Raw genomic sequence first — 22197 nt, 5'->3', positions numbered from 1 at the left:
TTAAACCCACGTGGAAGCCAAGAAACCTACTCCGGCCACACGTCCGTTCACAGGCGGGCTCAAATTAAACGCAAGGCGGGGCAAACTCCTCCCATCTGCCCTCTATTTAAACGAGGCCAGAGGCCGGGCAAGATTCGCACCACTCAGCCGCTCCCATCTCCTTCACCATTTCTCCACTCTTTCGAGCATCAACGAGCCGAAAGAGCAGTTCTCCGGCATAAAAGCTAGCTGGGTGGCCTGTCGAGCCTGCCGGATACGAGTGAGGCAGCTCGCTGCACCACCTCCCCCGCCTAGCCCGATGGAGCCAATTACCGCCCCAAGCCGGCGCCTGGTTCAGCAACTCGCCACTCGAAGCCAAATCATGGAAGAGTGGCGAGTTGCTCCATCCCGGCACAGGGGGGAGCACGGCGGCACGGGCATCACCGCCTCCAGTGTGTGCAACCGCGCCATCCATCGTTGATGCGCGCGTAGTCGTGCCATGCATGCAGAGAAATAAGTCGGCTGCGCGGATGTCGACGAGGTGGCGGCCAGCATGTCTGCGCCACCCACCATCATCGAGGAGAAGTAGAACATGGAAGGCCGCCGCCGCCGCTTGTATCGCATGGAGGCCGCCGCCGCTTGTATCCCATGGAGGCCACCGTCGGTGCGTCGCCGGCCTGTACAGCCAGTGACCTACCCGGTCTTTATCTCAGACCATCCTGGGCACACCCGTCTGGGCTTCACGGAAGCACCTTCCCCTCCGACTGAAGCATCCTCTTTGCCACTCCAATGAGCGGCGTAGCCAGACATAGGGAAGATACGTGGAAGAATGTGCCTCCAGGGCTCGGACGGTCCGGTTAGCGAGCTGCTGGACATGGGGAAGACAAAGTGATCCGCCGCGGCCAACCGTAGACTAGTGCAGCGTATCCGTGTCGTGAGAGTGGAGCTCCGCACGACTGTACGTGCAAATACATAGTTTTACCTTTTTAGTTAAAATATGTTCAAAATGTAACCGTCCTCGTCCGGTTTGTATGAAATCCGTCATGTTTACATGAAATCCAGCCGTGTTTGCATGAATTTCATCCAATTTGCTGGAAAAAAAGTTTGAAATGTATGCGGCTAGCGTTGGATGATGTTCTCTCATATCCGTGTCTGTTGACAGATGCGGAAGAAAACTTATGGGTTGCCGTGTGAGATGCCCTAAAATAGTGGGCTTTGTTTTAAAGTAGGCTTAGAGTAGAGGCTCTTGCCGGAGATGCTTCTAATCCCTACAGTAGTAATTATCTTTTGATAATTACTACTTTTTTTTTTGAGAAAGTTTTGATAATTACTACTAGTACTACCAATCGCACCCACCCTGCAGTTAAGCCCAGTCTGTGGTAGAACAACGAACGCTCCTGGCCATCCTGCGCTTGTATACACGACCACTAGTTAGTGGCCATAGGAGTCGGAAGCCCGTATGGCCAAGCAAAAGGCCTCGCTTCCGGTGATCCGCCGCCGCATAGGCGGTGTCGGTTTGTTGCGCTGGGCGGTGCGGGTCGCCTCCAGCATAGTGCTCTGGACGGCGCTCCTCCAGCTCTCCACCTTCTTCGGTCTACCCCTCTCGCCGCTCCGCGCCGCCCGCCCGTCCTGCATAGGGAACCGCAATGCCTCTGCAACCGCCTCCGCCGTAACCGCCGTCGCCTCCGACGATGTAGGGGACCTTGCACCCCCAGCTCTACCTACCAGGAGTAAGTGGTTCTTGTCTTCTTGATCTCGCCGTTGGGCGATTCTTTGTTCTGGGTTGGGTTCTTGGAATCTGGTCCTACCTACTCTCGTCCTCCTTCGTTGAGGGGCTCGCTATCTCAGTAGCGGCAGCCCAAATGTGGTTACTGACAGCATTCGTTAGATAGGATCGAATCGTTTACGGGAATTGAACGAACGAGCCCAGCCAATTTGAGTCATTCTTGGTGTAGATCGTTAATCTGGTGCCATTGGGATGTTTGGAAATTCATGATTGCCGAAGTTGTGAGTTCATAGTTGCATGATTTCTCTTAATTAGTGCATGTCTTGGTTCTTTTAGCTTTCAATGCCGATTTGGTGGGTTGGTCAAAAATGGATTTCGATGGGCTCTTGTGACGGAGACTGGCTAGAGAATAATTGATTGTTTGGTGTTGTCTTATGCTGTTTCCAATTAGTTGGTGAGTTGGGGTCGCTTTGGTCCTGTGATGCGAGTCGTTATGCCAAAAAGTGGGGTCTTAATTTGTGTTTTGGCTTGTTGACAAGGTGCATTTGTGTCGTTTGCTTGGGAATGCTAGGTCTAATATCTGTTGTAGACATGGAGATAATTGGTATTTATATTTAAGGAAAACTTTATGTTTCGGCAACGTGGAAGTTTTTCCCTGTTACACGGTGATGTTCTAATCACCATGTTGGTGATACATCCAACAGAAACAGTTTGTAGCTCCCTTTGCAGAAAATTTTATTGCTCAAGAATACAGTTTCCTCATCTTTACCTGAGTCTACTGTGTAGTTTGATTTTGACATATATGCAGCATCAACTGGTAGTGGTGTTGATAGTAGCAGAGCTGTTTACGCTGCCACAATGATAAGTTCAGGCAGAGTAAATCTTTCTTTCTCTCCTGTAGGATCTTACAGAAGTAACGGTTATCTTCTTGTTTCATGCAATGGCGGTCTGAACCAAATGCGAGCTGCGGTCAGTAATGAATGCAAACTCTCTGGTCTTGTGTTACTGAAATGTTAGCGTCCAATTATGCTCTGCTAATGCTCCACGAAAGCTTCTCTTGTGCAGATATGTGACATGGTAACTGTAGCACGCTATTTGAATCTGACCATGGTTGTACCTGAACTTGATAAGCAATCCTTCTGGGCTGATCCTAGGTGTGTGGTTCTCACACTTCCTTTTGGTGGTTGATTATGCAGTTAGAACTTGCAATTGCTGACTCGATGTATTTGTACTTTGCAGTGATTTTGGAGATATATTTGATGTGAATCATTTCATCTATTCTTTAAGAGATGAGGTGAAGGTTATCAGAGAACTCCCACATAAGTTTAATGGGAAAGTTCCATTATCAATGCAACCAGTCAGCTGGTCTAGTGAGAAATACTATTTGAGACAGGTTAGAAGTAATCTTCCTCCAAGAGATAGATTTATACTTCTGTCCTATCCTCTGCTTGATTCTTACTGTCAGAGCTGTCTTCCTTCCAGATCTTGCCTCTTGTACGAAAGCACAAGGTTATACGTTTTAGCAGGACAGATTCTCGCCTTGCGAACAATGGCCTTCCTCTGAAGCTCCAAAAGCTTCGCTGCCATGTTAACTACAATGCATTAAGATTTACACCATCCATTGAGGCCCTAGGCAACAAGATGATATCGAGTCTCAGGAAAACTGGATCTTTTGTTGTGCTTCATCTGAGATATGAGATGGATATGCTCGCCTTCTCTGGCTGTACACACGGATGTTCTGGTCAAGAAACAGCAGAGCTCACGAGAATGAGGTTCCTTCGGCGATACAGCTTTTCAGTTAACCATACTTTCTCCTCCCATCATTTGTATTGAATGTTCATTTCTGTCTGTTCTTTGGACCTCAGGTATGCATATCCCTGGTGGAAAGAAAAGGAAATAGACTCTGAGAAGAAAAGGCTCGAGGGCCTCTGCCCGCTTACACCTGGGGAAACAACATTAGTGCTCAAAGCTCTTGGTATCCCCAGGGACACTAGGATATATATTGCCTCTGGTGAAATCTACGGTGGTGAAAAAAGATTAGCTGCGTTGAAGGCAGAGTTCCCTAACATCGTAAGCAGATCATAATTTAACATCCAGAATTTCTTGCTAACATTAAAATGATGCTTATCTGATATTCAAACTGTAGGTGCGTAAGGAGATGCTTTTATCTGAAGATGAGCTACACCTCTTCCAAAAACACTCGACTCAAATGGCAGCCCTGGACTATCTTGTTTCTGTCGCGAGTGATGTTTTTATTCCCAGTAATGATGGAAACATGGCTAAAGTTGTGGAAGGACACCGCAGGCATGTCTATCTGACCTTCCTAATATGAGCATATTTTCTTCTTCCCACCATGTTTATATGTTATTATGACATGATTAGCTGGGTGGGAAGTCTAGTGTACAGCTATCGTGTGGATGTAGATGTTTGCTTTGAAGAATCGCGGCTATAGTGAGCAAGAGTAAAATGAACACCCCTAGGTTAACTGAGAGGTGTATATGTTGCAAATGCAGGTTTATGGGCTTCCACAGGACTATACAGCTTGATAGGAAGAAGCTGGTTGAGCTTATAGATCTTTTTGAAGACCAGGAGCTGTCATGGAATGAATTCTGTACTGCTGTCAAGGAGCTACATGAGGGCCGAATGAGCCAGCCCACGAGAAGAAAAGTCATCGCAGGGCAGCCTAAGGAAGAGGACTACTTCTATGCAAATCCTTATGAGTGTCTTGGGCCTGCTAGAAAGAGAAGGGAAAAGCTAAAACATACAGAGACATAAACACTACACTTGGGTGCCCGATTGATCAGTATAGAAGGCTGAAGTTAAAAACGGTAACACGGTTTGACAGCTACATCTAGATGCCCATCCTAATAACCTGATCAGCTGACTGCAGTAGTGGCATAACAAGCTTCAGCAGCCACCTCATGTACCGAAGACAGTGCTCATATTTTTTCGCCGAGCCTCCACTCATGAAGTTGTAACACTGCTGTGCATGTGCAACCTGTAGCTCAGCAGAGTATTCTTCTGGATTGGATGATCCACATGGGGTGTGAAGGAGCCTATGCCACCCAGAGGCTTGATGAGGGTTTCCCAGTTCTTCAGGATTTCTGATGGTGCGGCCTTACTCAGCTGTAAGTGCAACATGTGAGTGAACTGTAATGTAGATCTAACTTCGCTTGGGTCGCACCAGATGCTATGTTGTAGCGTTAGATTGCAGCATTTGCTTTTGATGTACATAAACCTTGTCGAACTCCTCGAATGGAAAATGCACTGCATCTTTTTTGTAAGTGCGAATGACTGGCATGCCGATGCAAGGCATTGAGCTGGTATGACGCTAGGGCATGCATGTTTTGTAGACGTACTACACAGGTGCCGCACACCATACTGATAACTTGAGATTTTTATCGTATCGCTTGGTAGCCACGGTCTTAATATCTGATACCACAAGCATTCAACTTGTTTCGTAAATAAGGCCATAAGGGCACGAGCACAAGGCAAGACCATCTAGTATACTGAAAACGTACTTCTCTAAATGAACAATTTTAATAGCTCGTGCTTTCGAAGAAACACTTTCATTCCAGCGGCTAATTTGCAGTGTGTCATCACACCCGATAATGACAATAAAATAATGATAATGATAATGATAATGATAATGATAATGATAATAATAGTAATAATAATGCCGCTCCAACAGCTACCAGCTAAGTTGCCTATCACTGTCAGCAAACCACAAACAAACACGATGATCCAGGTACATCACACTAAGAAGTTGCATATACTTTACACCCCAAAATCGTGACACAGCAGAAATGCAAAGGCCCCGGTTAGTTCTCAAACTATACAACCAAAGCTACTCGAAATATGAACATTTGGAGCAGATCCCCAACTGAAAAATCAACCAACCATTCACATGCTACCTAACTGCCTGCCACCTTGCTACAGTCATAGCTCCGAAAGTATGGCAGGAATATAGTGAGAAAGCTCAGCAGTAAGAGACTGAAACCCATTGACAAGTTGCGTGTGGAACTCCTGGTCTTCTTCCCCTATCAATCTAAAATGCACACGGATTGCACGCTTGCAGACAGCCATGAATTCAAGCAATGCAGCTATCAGCTGTTGCAGTTCTTGAGACCGGAGCCTGGTTGCAGGCTCGCCAGATAAGAAAGCGGTGCACACACTTAATACACCACTGTTGACCTGCACCACAACATTTTGAGAAAATCAGCAATACAAAGAAATAGAGGAGCAAACAAAGTTAAGCTGGTTCATATTGCGCAGAGATGCAGGATCACAGCCCTTACCTGAACAGCCACACTTCCTTGGAGTATCCTTTGCAGGCTTTGAAGTCTTGGTAATTGATCACCTTCAGAGCTCCGTGGTTCTTCTAGTTCATTTCTCAATGCAGCTGTCCTTGTTTCAATCATTCCAATCGCATTCTCCACAGGTGAAAACTCTAGAGATTCAGATTTTATCACCACCAGACGATTTACCAGAGCAGGAAAGGAACCCTCTGTCTGGAGCACTGTGCGTCTCTTCCATTGATCTTCTAGGCCACCTTGCGTTTTTCCGTTCTTTGTGAATGGTGTGTCGAAAAGGAAACGGTCAAACACACGTGCACGAACAGAACCAGTGGATAAAGAGAAAATCCTTTCCCTCCTGCTCTCCAAGTCCTCGTCCTCCATTACAGGATCAACGGCAGTTATTTGCAGATAGCATACACCAGGTTGCAGCTCATCAGCATTGACTTGCCTCGAGTCAGGAATGATGTGTAACGTGTGATTCACATCCATCTTAGCCTCATAGGTATGACTAAGCTTCTCCATAATGTCACCCAGACGAACATCCCGCGGCTCCCTAAACACATACTCCCTTTTATTGAGCTTGCCAAATCGTTCCCCATAGAATCCAACTCTGTAGTAGGTAGCATCAATGAACGGGATAGGGCTAGCCTCCTGTTCAAGAATTGACTCATATATGCTTGTGAGTGACGTGTGACATTTAGCCAGCTGCCCATAAGACCTTCTGCTTTTGTACACAGGAATGATAAGTTCCTGGATACTGGCAGAGAAGTGGTAAAGTTCAGCTTGTGCAAAGAGTTTGTTCGCAAGTTGAAGATACTTGACGGCCGAATCCACAGTAAGCTTGGATGCACCATATCCTTCAACTTCTGCTGCAGCTACTTCTGCACCTATATCAGTGCCCACAATAGGGCAAATCCTACAGAGGGAGGCAACATGCTCCTTGCTCCACACAGCATCGTTCCTTCCAACAAGTGCCTGTAAGAAGGGTTCGAAGGTCATAAAACTCCACAGAGAAATTAAAGGAATAGAAGAACAGAAGTTAACATTACAACCTGCATGATCACACCAGCTACAGCAACTGCGCACTGCGCGGCCTCAGCCCATGACTGCATCTCCTGGTGTGCATCACAAAGGTGCAGTAACCACATAATGTGAAGATCCGGAACAGGGGCATAGGCCAATGCTAGCTTATAGAAACCCTCAGCAGCTGCACACCTGTCCACACTCATTACAGAACCCTGAAAAGAACATTAAAATTTACAGGTTCAGTGCTCAATACTTAATCAAGAAAATCAGATGCATAAAAATGACATCACTAAAAGTATAATCACATATTAGTAGTGTTTCGGTTGTCCAGATGACATGAACAAATGGTTCAAAACTGGGGCACTTATTTTGGATCGGAGGTAGTACATCACTTTTATGGATAGCACAGTAATGATTATTTTGCCAAAACTTGCTTACCAAAAGGGCGTGTTCAAGGCCAGCATCAAGGGCCTGGACTAGACACTTTGATAGATGCTTAACCTCTACCCAAGACCACCTATTGTCTGTGGAACCTTCAGCAGCCACTTCCAGTGCAGTAACAGGAAGGCCACAATCATTCAACTGATCCTTACTCCTTACATCAGCCATTTCCTCCAGTGATTTCCTAAGACGCCGAGCTTCACCACTTTCTTCAAGAGATCCATCGGATTTCATCTGAGTTACTTGCACATCAGATAGCAGTTCTGACAAAGTAATAGTCAACATGACCCTCAGCCTTGTGGTGCTCTTGAAATAGTTGAATGAGTTCTAGAGGCACAAAAAAAAACATCTGTATCAGGTAAAGTCGTTTCATGATTTTATAGAACTCAAATTCAGCAAGCAGCTTACCCTAACAAGGATCTGCAACCCAACAACGGCCCTTTTTCTAACAGAATCATTTCGGAATACAGCAAGTCGCAAAAGATGAAAAGCAATTTGCTTCAAGAAGCGGTCATTCTCCCTTGCCATCAGTGTTGCACCATGGAGACTAAATATATTATAGACCACAGGAAGGAAAGCTTTCCAAAAAGTCAAGGGCTGGCTCCTAGATAAAAGACCCATCAAGATAGATGTTACACAATCTAGCTTAGCATAGTCAGTCGAGATGCTTCGAGAAGCTGCAGCAACTGAAAACTTATCAATTATTCCCAAGACTTCAAGGCTCACAGCAGTACTAAGATTTTCTTCCCAGAGTTCCTGTAGGAATTTTCTGTCAGACTGAAGAAAGTTTAAATCACCACAAGATTCACATGGGAATGTAATACTTACCAACTTTTGTCTCAGTATTGGATGTAGGGACTCTCTCAATGCCCTGGCTGTTGATCCTATTCTTGAAGATTGCGCTTGCGCAAGTGCTTCCCTCAATGAATAGGGTTGATTTGGGGAACTTAGCTGAGGACTAATCCTGTTCCACATGTACCCATTTTCCGGTGTTCCCTGGGGCTGCATTAAATAGCAGTCATGACAAATAACTAACAATTTTTCTCATGATGATTTTTCGTCACATCTCCTACAAAGTATGTGTGTTCAGAACAAGTAAATAAAATCACTCTCTAGCATGAAACAGGCTCAACTCCACCACTGCAGGCTCAGTAGATATTAGTGGACGTCGAGCCTTATTCTGACACTCAAGTAAACTACTCCTTCAGGGCCAGATAATAAACTTTGTCAGTTGGCATCTTCTGAAGAATTATGTGATCCCAGTGGCATTAAAAAACCATGCCAAGAAGAGTAATGGCCAAAGCTGAAAGTGGAGCACCAGTGTAGTGAGAAAGACTTGGCTGATTAATCAGTCTTGCTAGCCACATGGTAACACAGTCGAGAATATAACCCTTTACTCACTAATGTTTTATTTATACTTCAAATGATGCGCATTTCATAAACTGATATACATGAACCACACTTAATGAACTATTTGGAATATAACACAAGCCAAGTCCAATCAGTTTCTTATAAGGATGTCTACTGTCCACATTCTCTCCAATAGCATCTTAACTTTGCCACCAAAAAAAAACAGTAACCAGCAATGCTGAGACATACCAAGAAAGCCAACATGATTCAAGTTCATGCATGTCAGAGCTTATTCATACTCAAACTGTTCACCCTGTGAAAAGTACAGGTAAAAGTACTACTGCTGGAAAATTAGGCTCCTATAAATAATTTGGCACCATACCCTTATTTCATGGCGCGAAGCCTCAGACAAATATGCGTTAACTGATGGGGATAACCGATCAGAATACTTGGGGGACGCAGGGCGCTCAGCATCAGGGCTCCGAGAACTAGAACCTAGTAGCAAGCTGTCTCCTGTTCTGTTATGCTGCAGAGAGAATTCGGGAGATTTAGTTTAGTTCTGAATAAACTATTGCGAATCAACGTGGTTTTATGGTAACAAAGAAGATTCAGAACCCTGTCATGCAATAGTGCCACCAGTTAAAAGATGAGTGTGTTGTCTAAGTTGGAATAAGTCAAAACATCCAACAGGAACGCCAGAAAAAAGTTGGATTCAGTCATTCAGATACCACTCCGACCAGTCACCCAAGAGTACTTTGCAAATCATCAAACAAATTGTACACCCCGTCAGAAATCTTTTGTGCACTGAGATTTTACTAGTCAGAATTATAATTGAAGTGTAGAAACATCACACTCAGTCACAGAAGTTGATAACAATGACAAAAACTTCAACATTCTAAATAAAAAAGGGTTGTACGAACCTCAAAATGGGTTATACATTCTTCAAGTAGCTTGAAGAACAATCTGGTTCTAGCAATGCTCTGTTGCCATGCTTTTATAAGAGTTGTGTCGTCCAAGTTCCTTATGATTTGCAAAATGACCACTAGCACTTCACGTTTTTCAATGGCATTTAGGTTATAGAACACAGGCATCTCATCAAGAATCTGCAAGGTGTTTTTCACAGGAAAAGAAACTGTAAGAAGAACCGCGTGTATGCCAAACCTTGCAGAGAAACAGAGTTCTGATTATTGATATTCATTTCAAGGAAGTTAATTGTGATGTGAATATCTCAAACCTGTCCTATAAGAGGAAAATACAGCTGAGCAATGTACAGCTTGTCTTCACTTTTTTGATATCGCGCGTCAAATTCATGCTTGCATATAAGAACAACTAAAATACGAGCCGCCTACAATAATGACAAAACAAGAATGAGTTAACATCATATGTGAGATGGTGAAGTAATGCATTGAGATGTAGACCAAAGCACTTCGATCTCAATTGAGATGCTTACTTTCGCTCGCTGTGACAAATCATCATGATCAAGGGTGAGAAAGATCTCTTGAATAAGAACCGACGAGAGATAATTCCTGCAAAGGGGATATCATAGTAAAAAATCATCAGAAAATATAAAAAGCTGCCACAATTTGCAGCATGTTAGAGCATGAGACATTCACAAGTGTTTTTGATTGGAATTTCAAGAGGATATTTGCACATAATATTATTCTAACATCGAAGCAAAGAATAAACCAGGGTTGGTAATGTTTAAGTAAAACAAAGTGTAATCATTGTAAGGACTAGAGGACACAAAAGGTATAAAATCATCATGCCATTATATTTATGGAGAACGTAAAAAAATGTCTTGGTAGTTAAAAGAACTTGGAGTAAGAAGAGTATTAGGAGACCAAAGGCTCTGAACGACATTGCTGGTCTATTAAAACAGTTTTGGCAAACTGGAGTATTTATAGTTCCCTAGCTTGGTAATCCACGAATTTAGAGTGGGACCTACCTATCAGTGGGATCCCGACCAGGCATCTCAACAAAAAGATCATGATCACATATTATTTGCAGGAATGTCAATTTGCAATCATGGAGGACTGACTGGCAAACCCCTGCAAACTTGTCCATATACAATGAAACCTGAAGAACACAAATGCATAGTTATGCATATCAGTATTTGGAATGAAGCTCCTCACGAGCAAGGGGAGGGACAAACTTAAATGTGATGTCCAGCATTACCAGCTCAAAAACTTGGCGTGGCTCAATGATTGATAAAAGATCGTAACAGAAGAAAGCAAGAGTGCTGTTCAAGCGCTTCGCCAAGTTTAAACCCTTTTTACAGCGTTCATGAACCTCAGTTAGAAGGCAATCAAATAGCTGCATGATGCATCTGAAGACTCCTTCTTTCAACTGCAGCGGTGGGACATCTTCACCTAGCACATGGCAGCAAACAATTAGGACCATATTACGTAGTCTAATTAAGTATTTATGTATTGATACTGATATACTAATGACTGCAGCTATAAGTGCTCGCTAGTTGGTCCTACCAAGTGGAAGATTGTGGTAGAAGAGACGACTTTGTTCCAATCCCATTGATTTTACAATAAGCTCCAGAAAAAACCAAGCCATTGACAACACATCATCATAGACAGGTCCAACTCTATAACCTTTAGCCTAAAATGACAAAAGTGTACAATGGTGAAGCAGAGCAGCAGAAAGATGCATCTCTGTTAAAAGTAAGCAGATTGAATGAACAGACACAATTGAAGCAGAAAAGTGTAAGAAAATAACCATTAAAAAGGATATATTGAGTTGCAAATAACAGTAAAAGCAAAAGGTTAATAATCAAGTCCACTATATTAACTAGTCGCTGATGCAAATACTTATTATTGGTGCAAGTGATGTGGTATATAAGTGTTATCATCCTTTACATCGTAAACAACAAAGAAATCTATCATAGTCTCTCTACGTCCTGCCATGCACTCCCCTTGATATGATTGTCTCCAGTTTATTGGTTGCACTAGATATCCTTGTTAGGCGGATGGCTATATAAGGGAATTATCATAAGATGAATAACAAAGAAGTCTAACCTAGTCTCTAAGTCCTGCACACTTGGCTGACTATTCTAGGTATAGTCCTCACCAAATCGTCACCCTCATTCAGACGGATGTTTACCCCAGTAACCTAGCACCATTTTACCTCAAGTAGTCAATTATGACCATCCGCAGATGAATGTTTACCCCCATGCATTAACAGGTTCATACATAAAAAATTAAACGCGGCATGAAATAAAGTAGAACGAACTCAAATTTCATTACTTCAAGCAGAGAGAAGAAATCCATACTAACCTTACTACGAGCTAGGCTGCCCCAAACAGTAGACAAACCAGGGTATACAGGTGTCTGCCGATCACCGAAGTCGTCAAAAGCAAAATCAACATAATTAACGAGAAACTTATTTCTCCCAGCTCCATCAGATGATTCCTGTTGCACCCTGCGATAGAAATGCATCGACTTTAACACAATTTAAGGTACATACATGGTCATGACTCCTGAATGAATAATTCTACTGGGGGGATCGTAAAATATTTTTTTAAAGAATTAAAGCCAGACATTCAGATTTTGCTAAAGATGAGAGAAGAGCGCAAAGATCTTGTGTGATAGGGCCTCTAAAGACAAATATGGTAATATGGCAACATGATGTTAACAGCTTTCCCACATCCTTGTTTGTTGTGCTGCAACATATGCAAGTGCAATCAGCAAGCGCTCACATAATATAAAACTTAACAGTTTATACTTCGCTCAAAATGCAGCACCACTTTAGTGAGCACAAACTAAGAGAATCAGACTTCATGACACATGAGATGAAAAAGCCATCCAAATATTCTTTTATTTTTTTCTCCAGCAAAGGATAGGCCGTCTAAATGTTTGGAATTAGGATTTTGAGAAGTTGGACGAACATGGAATGCTAGAGCTATTGAAAGAAACTGGTGCACAGCTGCACACAAATATCAGAGGGATGAGGACAAACCGAACAGCAAAACAGGGAATTACCGGGTTAGAATATTAACCATGGCTCGAAATGCAGCAACCTGCAAGAAAAATAAATCTATAGGGTCAAAACTAATGTGTAATATCATCAATATAAACACTCGGCAAGAAATGTAGTTCAGTCAAAACGGCGCATGTGCTTATGCAGAATGGAAACATAATAAGCAAAGTAACAACCTGAAGGGTTTCACCACCATCGCCAATAAGATGTAGCAGCATATTGAGTATTGGTTGAAGAAATTGTAACAATGCAGTAGATTCAACATTCTTTAAACTATTTATTGCCTGCAACCCCCCCAAAAAATAAGGTTAGACATATGTATCGTCGGTATATGGTGCAAGTACCAACACAATGTAAATTTGTGCAAAATGCCACAAACAAATATTGAAATACACAGTGCAGATTGTTAAGCTTCATGCACTAGCAAACGCAACCAAAAGTCCGAACTGATGGAAAGGGCTAGGCAATCCACATATACACTTCAACACCCCCTCTCACGTGTGACGCGGAAAGTCAACACGTGGACAGACTCAGAGGTACGGTTCAAGAGGCCTATATGTGGACACAAAGGGGGGAACAACAATTTTTAGATAAATTGCAAAAGCCAGGACTTGAACTCAAGACCTTAACTCTGATACCATGTTAAGCTTCATGCACTACCAACGCAACCGAAAGTCCAAACTGATGGAAAGGGCTAGGCAATCCACAATACACTTCAACACCCTAAATTGCGAAAGCCAAGACTTGAACACAAGACCTTGGGCCCTGATACCATGTTAAGATTCATGCACTAGCCAACGCAACCAAAAGTCCGAACTGATGGAAAGGGCTAGGCAATCCACATATACACTTCAACACAGATAATTTCCTCTATGCTCTAGAACTTGGCCATATTCCATATCTAATTAGACATGTAGAACATAACAAATACTGCACAACTTTTTCCATCTTTTTACATATTCTAATAGGTATCATCCAGGCATAACTCAAAGGTATATTATTATCAAAGCCATTCAGCAGGGGAGGGATCATGAAAGAAACTAACATCAGAAGCTCCAATCTAAGCCATTCAGCGGTAAAAGGATACCTCAAGAAGCTCAGAACCCCAAGGTGGACTTGTATGTAGTGTGTGACGGTCATACTCAACGAAAAAGTCCCTTATCCTTTCATTAACTGGAAACAACGAAGAGCAAAGTCTTAACCGCAGCCTGAACACAGTTTTTCCATCCTCCAGGTAGTCCATTTTTTCCTGTATAAGAATTGCAACTTTCAGGTACTATTACAGCAAATGCATTTGAGGATAATTCTGCAATCACGGTAGAAAAACAGCAAAAGGAAACAGGACAAGTAGCAAACCTTTCCACTTTCCTGCAGGTAATGCGGAACAAGCTCTCGTAAAATTGGCAAAGACACATCCGAAAGTAACCTATTGGATTCAAAAATTGCTACATATCAAATTCAATTTCATTCTCATCAACTCACGCTAATATTTAAGAGACTGCAAGCACTTCAGAGTTCCTCGTCAAACTTGTGGTAGAAGTAGAACTGAGTAGATGGCCCTTCAACATTACATTGAAAAAAAAGGTATATGCCCAGAAGTACGTTCATATGTTATGTCCAAACTGCTATTGCAGAAGGCCAAACTGCTATTGCAGAAGGCAGTCAGCTCCCATTTTTTATTATCTTTACTCCTTAGATGATTTGATCTGACAGAGGCAGTAGTATATCCTCTTTAACATGTATAAGCTCTTTTAACCCATAGCAAGTAGCAACATACAGACATTGTGCTAGAAAGTACAGTAAGCAGTATGCACTTGCAGTCTTGCTAGTGAACAAGCACCATGGTGTTTACATACTTCTTAGTTGCACAAGTAACAGGAGTAAATTTTAAATTTACTAAGGTTAGTTAATTAGCTAGCCAAGCTAGGTGGCAATAAAGCTTCACGAGTTAAACAATACTATAAAAGACCACCTCACAAGTTTTAGCAAGAAAGCTTAGTTCATATATTCTTTTTTTTCGAGAAAACGCAAAAGACCTTTGCGTTTCATTTCATTGAAAAGATAGGGAGTCGGTTACAGTCGTCCTAGGACGAATAAGCAGCGGACAAACACAATGCTCAGTCGTCTTAGTTCATATATTCACTTTCTGTCACATAAACAGAGTTAAGTTAAGATGATAAATAAATCATGATTCATAACGCGTTGACTTGAATGTGATCCCACGTATGAAGCGACAGGCTCAGACTAGTTCCATTTAATCATTTCGTGTATACAAAAATAAAGATGACAATCTAATACATACTGAATGTGTGTCGACAGTGGAAGTGCAGCATATCCCACAATCACCTGAAGGAGCACAAACATGTTAGAAACCAGCAAAATAAACATGAAGAGATAAACCAACTGTATTAATGTGTCCTAATTGACAAGGAACAGAAGGCATACTGGTTTAGGGGCTTCAAGTTTCATTTGGAGATCTACGTGGAAAAATGTGAACAGAAGATGATGTTGGGGCGTCAATAGAGCAGGCAGACTGATCTTAACTTCGTCATGGTAGCAAGACATTCTTGTGCCAACAGAAATTTGGGTATGGGCACACTTCTGTAGTGTTGAATTCTGATCCCTTGGATGGACAGCCTGAAACCCCATATATCTAGTCACTTAGAACATTGAACAGACACCACCAACAGAGCAAAAGGGGTATGATAACTTCATGAACAAACCTCTACTGGAAGTTTACGTATGTCAGAATCATCCTTCCTCAATTCTACCCTTACAAATAGATTTCTTTTGCGGCTCAAGCTAACAGTCAATGGGTACACATAGAGGCAATGGAAAAGTTGTGAAAATGGTTCACTCCGGGCCATCATCCGAAAGTCAAAAGCTTGAAACTGTAACAAGAAAGAATGCATCTCACATGAACAGAAAAGACATGAAATCCTACAACATAAGTTTCAAAATCGAGAACTGAACACAAGAGGTGGATGAGGAACTCGTCTAGTTACATTGTTGCCATTCTCTCCATTGGAACTTTGACCATTCTGGTGTGTATCTTTCTTGACAATGGCACTAGAATTCAGAGAACTGTGGATCCCATCAATGCTATTCCTGCTGTGTCTGCCATTATTGAGCTCGCCAGCATCATGCAATTCATTGGTTATGCTCCCACCTTCAGAAATGGTATCCGCCTCATTACGGTCATTATGAAGTTTTTCCACCTCTAGCCTTAGCACACCTTTCACTGGCTTGTGTACTTTTCGTTTTGGATCCTACAAGCGACACAAGAATTGGCATGATTAATTAGTTAATAATCACTTAAGTAACAACATTAACTGACTTTGCTCAGCTATAATGCTTACTTGGAGGGAGTCTTCCATGTAGCTTTCCTTCACTTTGTTTAAGTTTGATATCTCAACAATAACAGAACTTCCACTTGAATAATGGTTGAGTTTTCCATCTGAAGTGAGTTTGGAGATAGGCTCCACAATGCTATCTTGAGAACTTGAGCCTGACATACTTGGTGCTAAAGGGCTGCTAGGAGAGGCAGCATCACCACCAGCATGGTTGTTTTCAAACAGAGGAATCATTGCCCATGCAAATGGCTCTCTGTATGGCATGACTCGAGACCAAACTTGCAGCTTCTGCTTCTCTTTCTCAGTCAAGTGCACCTGTCACAAAACTGAGCATTAGAGTAATGGAACATGCGATTAAAGGAGGGAGATTTATTTCTTACAGGTTCTTTACGGGAATAAATGGAAGGAGTTACTCCCCCTTCTTCAGTAGCAGCCTTTTCTAGCTGGATCAGAAGGCAGATTGATGGTGAAGGGGTGTCCAATGAGAAAACACCCCGACGGTCCAAAGATATATGAGCCTGGTCAAACGCGAAAGGGATGAAAATGGTCAGCGATTTAAATTATGTTAATATGGAATTTCAGTATATTTGACAAGCTACAACTGTTTCTATCTGCCGGTATCAGTAGCAAAATTTTAGAGGAGAAATATTGGCCCCGAACGGAGTAATAAACGTTGCTCCTTACATCTTGCATTTCTGTTGGAAGTATGTGGAAGTAGAAGTCCTCGGATAGCTTTTCTCTCCTATCTCTGTTGTACAAGCAGATTGTACCGCTAAAAGGTTCTGCACATGATACATTACCAAAAGGTAGGTCAGTCATCATGCTGCGAAGTATAAATGAGAACATATTGCAGTTTAGAAGTGTTGAACAAACACATAGAAATAATATTTTTGCTCACCGACTAATCCAGTTTGGAATGACAAAGACAATACCTTGACCGTTATCTTCAATCCACTGCAAGCAGTAGAGATCAAGTTATAACATGTGACCAGTAAGTAGTAACAAAGATTGCCCAGAGTAAGAAGTGCAAACAAAAGCAAAGAGATGTAATGCTTGAGTGTGCAGCTTAAAGCAAACCTGCTGTGTGTTGCAGGGAGACTTTCTGGCAGGCGTTGGCCAAATATTAAAGATCTCTCATTGTCCCAATCAAATGCAGGTTCATATGCCGGTAAAGGTGAGAGAGTACAATGCTGAAAAAACAAGCAGGGCAACATGTCGTTAATGCTGACATCAAGATGACAAACCTCATACCGTATATGCTAATGACAATTGGTCAAATGCATTAAACAAAGAAAGGTCACAGCTTAATTTCTGCTAGAAACATTCAAGTCAACAGTACTGTGGAATGTACCTTCTTTGCACTTTGCACAGGAAGTAAAAAAAACGAAGTGAAAAAGTACTAGTCGACTGAACGCATAAAGGATCGACACAAGTGATACAAATGAACAAAAGTTCAACAGGAAAGTATTGTAGTAGCTGAAACAAGGACAAGATAAATACATGTATGAGCAATTCACAATATAGTTTTTATTATCCCATATGAGGAGTTGAGGACCAAGGCACTAGGGTTAAACCGCAGAGAAATTAGTTTAGCATGTAGTCTGCTACTAGAGGGGCAAGAAAGAGAACATATGGTAAGAATCCACCTAAAACAGAAATCTAGTGAATATGCACTTACTTTTTTTGAAGATGAAGCAGATGGTTCAGTTTCATATATTTGCCTCCCTGAAGTGCTTGGCATATCATCCTCAGTAGTTTCCTCAGGCTTGGAATGCCTAGCGTTGCAAAGCTGCAATTCTATGACAAAGCAAATATATAAAAATATTAAGTAAACCATGTATAAGAAGCTAATCCAGTCACAAGGATGTTGGATTACCTGTTTCTATGTCGGTGTCAGGTCCCTCGAAAATTTGATTCTGAAAGGACGGTGGCGCGACACTCTCATAGCGTCCATATTTGCAGTCATCTTTCACAAAATCAGCGTTATAACACTGTACTAGCTCACTTAGATGTGGCCACTGTTCCAAATTCTCATTAAGCTGAAAAAACAGAAAGAAGCTTAGCTTTTTCATCCTTAATTCTCAAAATTGCAGCCGGAAATTGTTACTTTTTCCTGATTGAAACCCAAAGGAGCAAACTGAATTATCAGCCACTAAAGATGTGCAATACTGATACTAAGGACATAGCTCTATCATGGAATGCCATACGTGAGAACGATGGAAAACGTATAGCCATGGATCATATAGTAGTGGTCAAGTACTGTGGTTCCATTCTTGGTGGTCTACTAATACAGTGAACAATTCAACTCATTGTCCAGATATGGGCACACATCCAAAATGGACCACTCAATGAGCTCATTCCCAAAATAGCAGCAAACCAAAAACCAACATAGCATTGTGAGGCTAAGCATAAGAAAAGATCAGCTATCTGTTGAAAACCCCAACAGAAGCGCCCTGGAAATAAGGAGATTAGACAACTATATCCTGCAATGCAGGTTTGACATGAGCAGCACATAGCAAGCAGCAGTTCACCACTGGCACTAATACCAACAACATCAGTTTAAACTCCTCAGCTCTCCTCTCACTGAAGCATGCGCACGTTAAGAAACCCAAAACCCTAAGCAACGAATGCGGAGAGATCTGGAGCGCACACAATTCAATGTCATTTCAAACTCTGGGGCTTCCCAGGTAGTACCACATTGTATGCACTACCACAACACTCGACAAAACGAAATATACACGAGAGCCGCATTGGCACAACCAAACCAAGGAAACACGCAGGAGTAGGGAGCGAGACGTACCAGTGGATCCAGCTCCAGGTTCCGGCCACAAGGCTGCCTTGGAATCCGCTTGAACCGCTGTCCTTCACCGGCAGCCGGGGAATCCATGGCCGCCACCTGAGCCGACAGATAATCCACCACCAAACCAATTCAGGACAAATCCGTGCAGCGCTGGCTGCACTAGCCAACAAACATCACCATCAACGGACACCCCGGTAAAAACCCGAGAAAACGCCGTACCGGAGAGAGGGAGGGAGCTCACGAATCTGAGCTCAGGATCTCGGCGCTGCGGCCCAGATCCGGGCGGTGGAGGCGTGGCCGACGAGAGGCGCGGCGCGAAGGAATGAATCCCCTTCCCAGTGCCACCCACTGCGCCAACCCGAGGCACCGAGCAGCAGCTAGTAGAAGGCAAAAGCAGGAGCAGTGAAGGCGAGGGTGCCGCCACTCATTGCGCATTGCTTGCGCTCGCCATCTCCTCTCTGCTCCGCTGTGCTCTGCTCCGCTCTCCCCCACCCGAGGGTTTGGTTTGGTGAAGTGGAGAGGAAGCGAAGCAGGTGGAGTTGGGAGGATGAGTGTTTCGTCTTGGTCTTAGTGGAAAAGGGGAGGGGAAAAGGGAAATAATAGAAAAACAAATATTTGGTTTGGCTTCTACCTGCGCATTTGTTCGGGCTTTTAAAACTCTTTCGACGAGAAATATGCCTCCGCTTGCGCTGCGGCTGCTCTGGCTGTGTCGCAGAACAGAGATGCTTCGCTGTCAAGACTCAAGAGTGTGAATGAATGACACCACTAGACTGTTTGGTGTGTCTGCCATGGGGCACACAGCGAGGGTTGCTTAGTACTCGTACTGTCGTAACAAGGGTTTTGTTTTGTTTTGCTACTGTATAAACTGGACTTTGTTTTCTTTTATTATGTGGAAATAGTTTCAGAGCGCCGATTCTTAAAATGAAAACGGTATTTGTACGTGGACTCGTCCTCGGACCCAAATACGGGAGCCGGTCATCCAATCATTCCCCCAAATGTTTGCTCCTGTCTTTTTAAGTCCGCGGTACTTAAAATAATAGCATATCAACTATTCGATGAGTGAAAACATTTAAATGTGAGCCCGTTGCAAACAAAGACCGACTCCCTTCCCCTCCCTGGCCCCTGTGTCGCCTCCCCGCGGGCGACCTAGGTGCTCCAACCTAGCCGCCGCTGTCGGCGGGCCCCGGCGGGCAAAGCCCATGCGATGCCAGTGTCGGCGGGATCTGTCTCGCCCTCTTCTAGTGTGGGGGCGCTAGGGGCTTCTGCTCCATCCATGACGGTGGTTCTCGGGGGTCTGGGCGGTCGCAGCGCGTCCTGGCGGAGTGCGTGGGCTGGGGGGTGCGGCGCCTCTCGACATTGCGGGGTTCGGGCTAGGCCAGTCTGTGATGGTCGGATGCGAGGTCGACGGCTGGAGCATGGCAAGATGACTGGTGGAGCGAGAGGGTCTGGCGAGGACTTGTAGCGGTGCGGTATCACGTTCCTGGTGGCGGCGGCGCGAGCCCATGGTCAGGTAGGTGGCGGCACTATGGAGGCTCAGCCAGGATGGGGTCCTGGCGAGCAGCGAGCGGTCTGCCACCGTTGGGCAGCGTGGTGAGCGGTGGTGATGCATGGCGTGGAAAGGGGGGCCTGGTCGTCAAGGCCGTCCCTTGGAGCGGGCGATCATGGACCTTGCCGGAGGAGTGGGGTGGTTGTGATTCTCCGTCCAGGTTGGGTGTTGGTGGTGTGGCCACGTTTCCCCTTGCCGTGCGATCGGTCGTTGGTCCTTGGCTCCGCGGCTACCTCGGCAAGGTGATGCGGTGGCGGCGGTGCGAGACTACTTGGACGTTGTTGCCAGGTCCTTGGAGGTGTGGAGATGGGCGACGCGCAGGATGAAAATCCTGCACGGCTATTATCGGACCGACGGTGATGGCAACCATGGTTGTCATTCCCCTTCTTGGAGGCGTCGCCGAGGCGTGTTCGTCATCTCCCTCGCTCTCTTGGAGTTGGCGGTTGTCTCCGGGCGAAAGCCTCAATTCGGTGTTGGATGGGCACGATGGCGGCTTTGATAACCCACAAGTATAGGGGACCGCAACAGTTTTCGAGGATGGAGTATTCAACCCAAATTTATTGATTCGACACAAGGGGAGCCAAAGAATATTCTCAAGTATTAGTAGCTGAGTTGTCAATTCAACCACACCCAGAAACTTAATATCTGTAGCAAAGTGTTTAGTAGCAAAGTAATATGATGGTAGTGGTAACGGTAGCAAAAGGTAACGGTAGCAAAAGTAATATTTTTGGTATTTTATAGTGATGATAACAATGGCAACGGAAAAGTAAATAAGCGAAGAACAATAGATGGAAAGCTCGTAGGCAATGGATCGGTGATAGAGAATTATGCCGGATGCGGTTCATCATGTAACAGTCATAACCTAGGGTGACACAGAACTAGGTCCAATTCATCAATGTAATGTAGGCATGTATTCTGAATATAGTCATATGTGCTTATGGAAAATAACTTGCATGACATCTTTTGTCTTACCCTCCCGTGACAGTGGGGTCCTATTGGAAACTAAGGGATATTAAGGCCTCATTTTAATAGAGTATCGGAACAAAGCATTAACACACAATGAATACATAAACTCCTCAAACTACGGTCATCACCAGGAGTGATCCCGATTATTGTCACTTCAGGGTTGCCGGATCATAACACATAGTAGGTGACTATAGACTTGCAAGATAGGATCAAGAACTCTCATATATTGATGAAAACATAATAGGTTCAGATCTGAAATCATGGGACTCGGGCCCTAGTGACAAGCATTAAGCATAGCAAAGTCATACCAACATCAATCTCAGAACATAGTGGATACTAGGGATCAAACCCTAACAAAACTAACTCGATTACATGAGAAATCTCATCCAACCCATCACCGTCCAGCAAGTCTACGATGGAATTACTCATGCACGGCGGTGAGCATCATGAAATTGGTGATGGAGGTTGATGATGACGATGGCGACGGATTCCCCTCTCCGGAGCCTCAAACGGACTCCAGATCAGCCCTCCCGAGAGAGTTTAGGACTTGGCGGCGGCTCCGTATCATAAAATGTGATGAATCCTTCTCCCTGGTTTTTTTCTCCCCGAAAGTGAATATATGAAGTCAGGGTTGAGGTCGGTGGAGCGTCAGGGGGCCCACGAGGCAGGGGGCGCGCCTAGGGGGTAGGGCGCGCCCCCACCCTCGTGGACAGGTGGAGGCCCCC

At 43.9% G+C, this 22197-nt stretch overlaps 2 protein-coding genes across 4 annotated transcripts; one reads left to right on the top strand and one right to left on the bottom strand.

The window, feature by feature from the left end:
- The first annotated feature begins 1348 nt into the window (after positions 1-1348).
- Positions 1349-4989, top strand: LOC123085754 (rhamnogalacturonan I rhamnosyltransferase 4). The gene is made up of 8 exons (XM_044507452.1): positions 1349-1709; positions 2607-2674; positions 2771-2859; positions 2945-3098; positions 3188-3477; positions 3571-3775; positions 3852-4009; positions 4219-4989. The coding sequence occupies exons 1-8, from the start codon at positions 1439-1441 to the stop codon at positions 4478-4480; spliced, it is 1497 nt and encodes a 498-aa protein (XP_044363387.1). The 5' UTR covers positions 1349-1438; the 3' UTR covers positions 4481-4989.
- A 328-nt stretch (positions 4990-5317) lies between these two features.
- LOC123085753 (guanine nucleotide exchange factor SPIKE 1) lies at positions 5318-19577 on the bottom strand. 3 transcript variants are annotated; one of them, XM_044507451.1, is made up of 31 exons: positions 19180-19571; positions 18961-19056; positions 18037-18199; positions 17839-17957; positions 17238-17350; positions 17059-17114; positions 16845-16942; positions 16541-16678; positions 16167-16475; positions 15813-16076; positions 15531-15698; positions 15253-15444; positions 15110-15153; positions 14164-14233; positions 13895-14056; positions 12984-13091; positions 12810-12847; positions 12105-12249; positions 11304-11430; positions 10996-11189; positions 10766-10896; positions 10271-10346; positions 10055-10165; positions 9741-9923; positions 9203-9346; positions 8299-8472; positions 7879-8226; positions 7468-7797; positions 7056-7241; positions 6004-6978; positions 5318-5899 (listed from the first exon to the last, which is right to left on the bottom strand). In XM_044507451.1, exons 2-31 carry the CDS (start codon positions 19045-19047, stop codon positions 5645-5647), a joined length of 5508 nt encoding a protein of 1835 aa, XP_044363386.1. In that variant the 5' UTR covers positions 19048-19056; positions 19180-19571; the 3' UTR covers positions 5318-5644. The 3 variants fall into 3 exon arrangements, with proteins under 3 accessions (XP_044363386.1, XP_044363384.1, XP_044363385.1); XM_044507449.1 differs by having other exon boundaries at positions 7879-8472; positions 19180-19577; XM_044507450.1 differs by lacking the exon at positions 19180-19571 and having other exon boundaries at positions 7879-8472; positions 18961-19075.
- Between the last annotated feature and the right edge of the window lie 2620 nt (positions 19578-22197).

This window comes from Triticum aestivum, chromosome 4A, assembly GCF_018294505.1.
Source record: "Triticum aestivum cultivar Chinese Spring chromosome 4A, IWGSC CS RefSeq v2.1, whole genome shotgun sequence".
Classification (NCBI taxonomy): Eukaryota; Viridiplantae; Streptophyta; class Magnoliopsida; order Poales; family Poaceae; genus Triticum; species Triticum aestivum.
The sequence above is the reverse complement of the archived record's forward strand: the minus strand, read 5'-3'. Positions and strand labels throughout refer to the sequence as shown.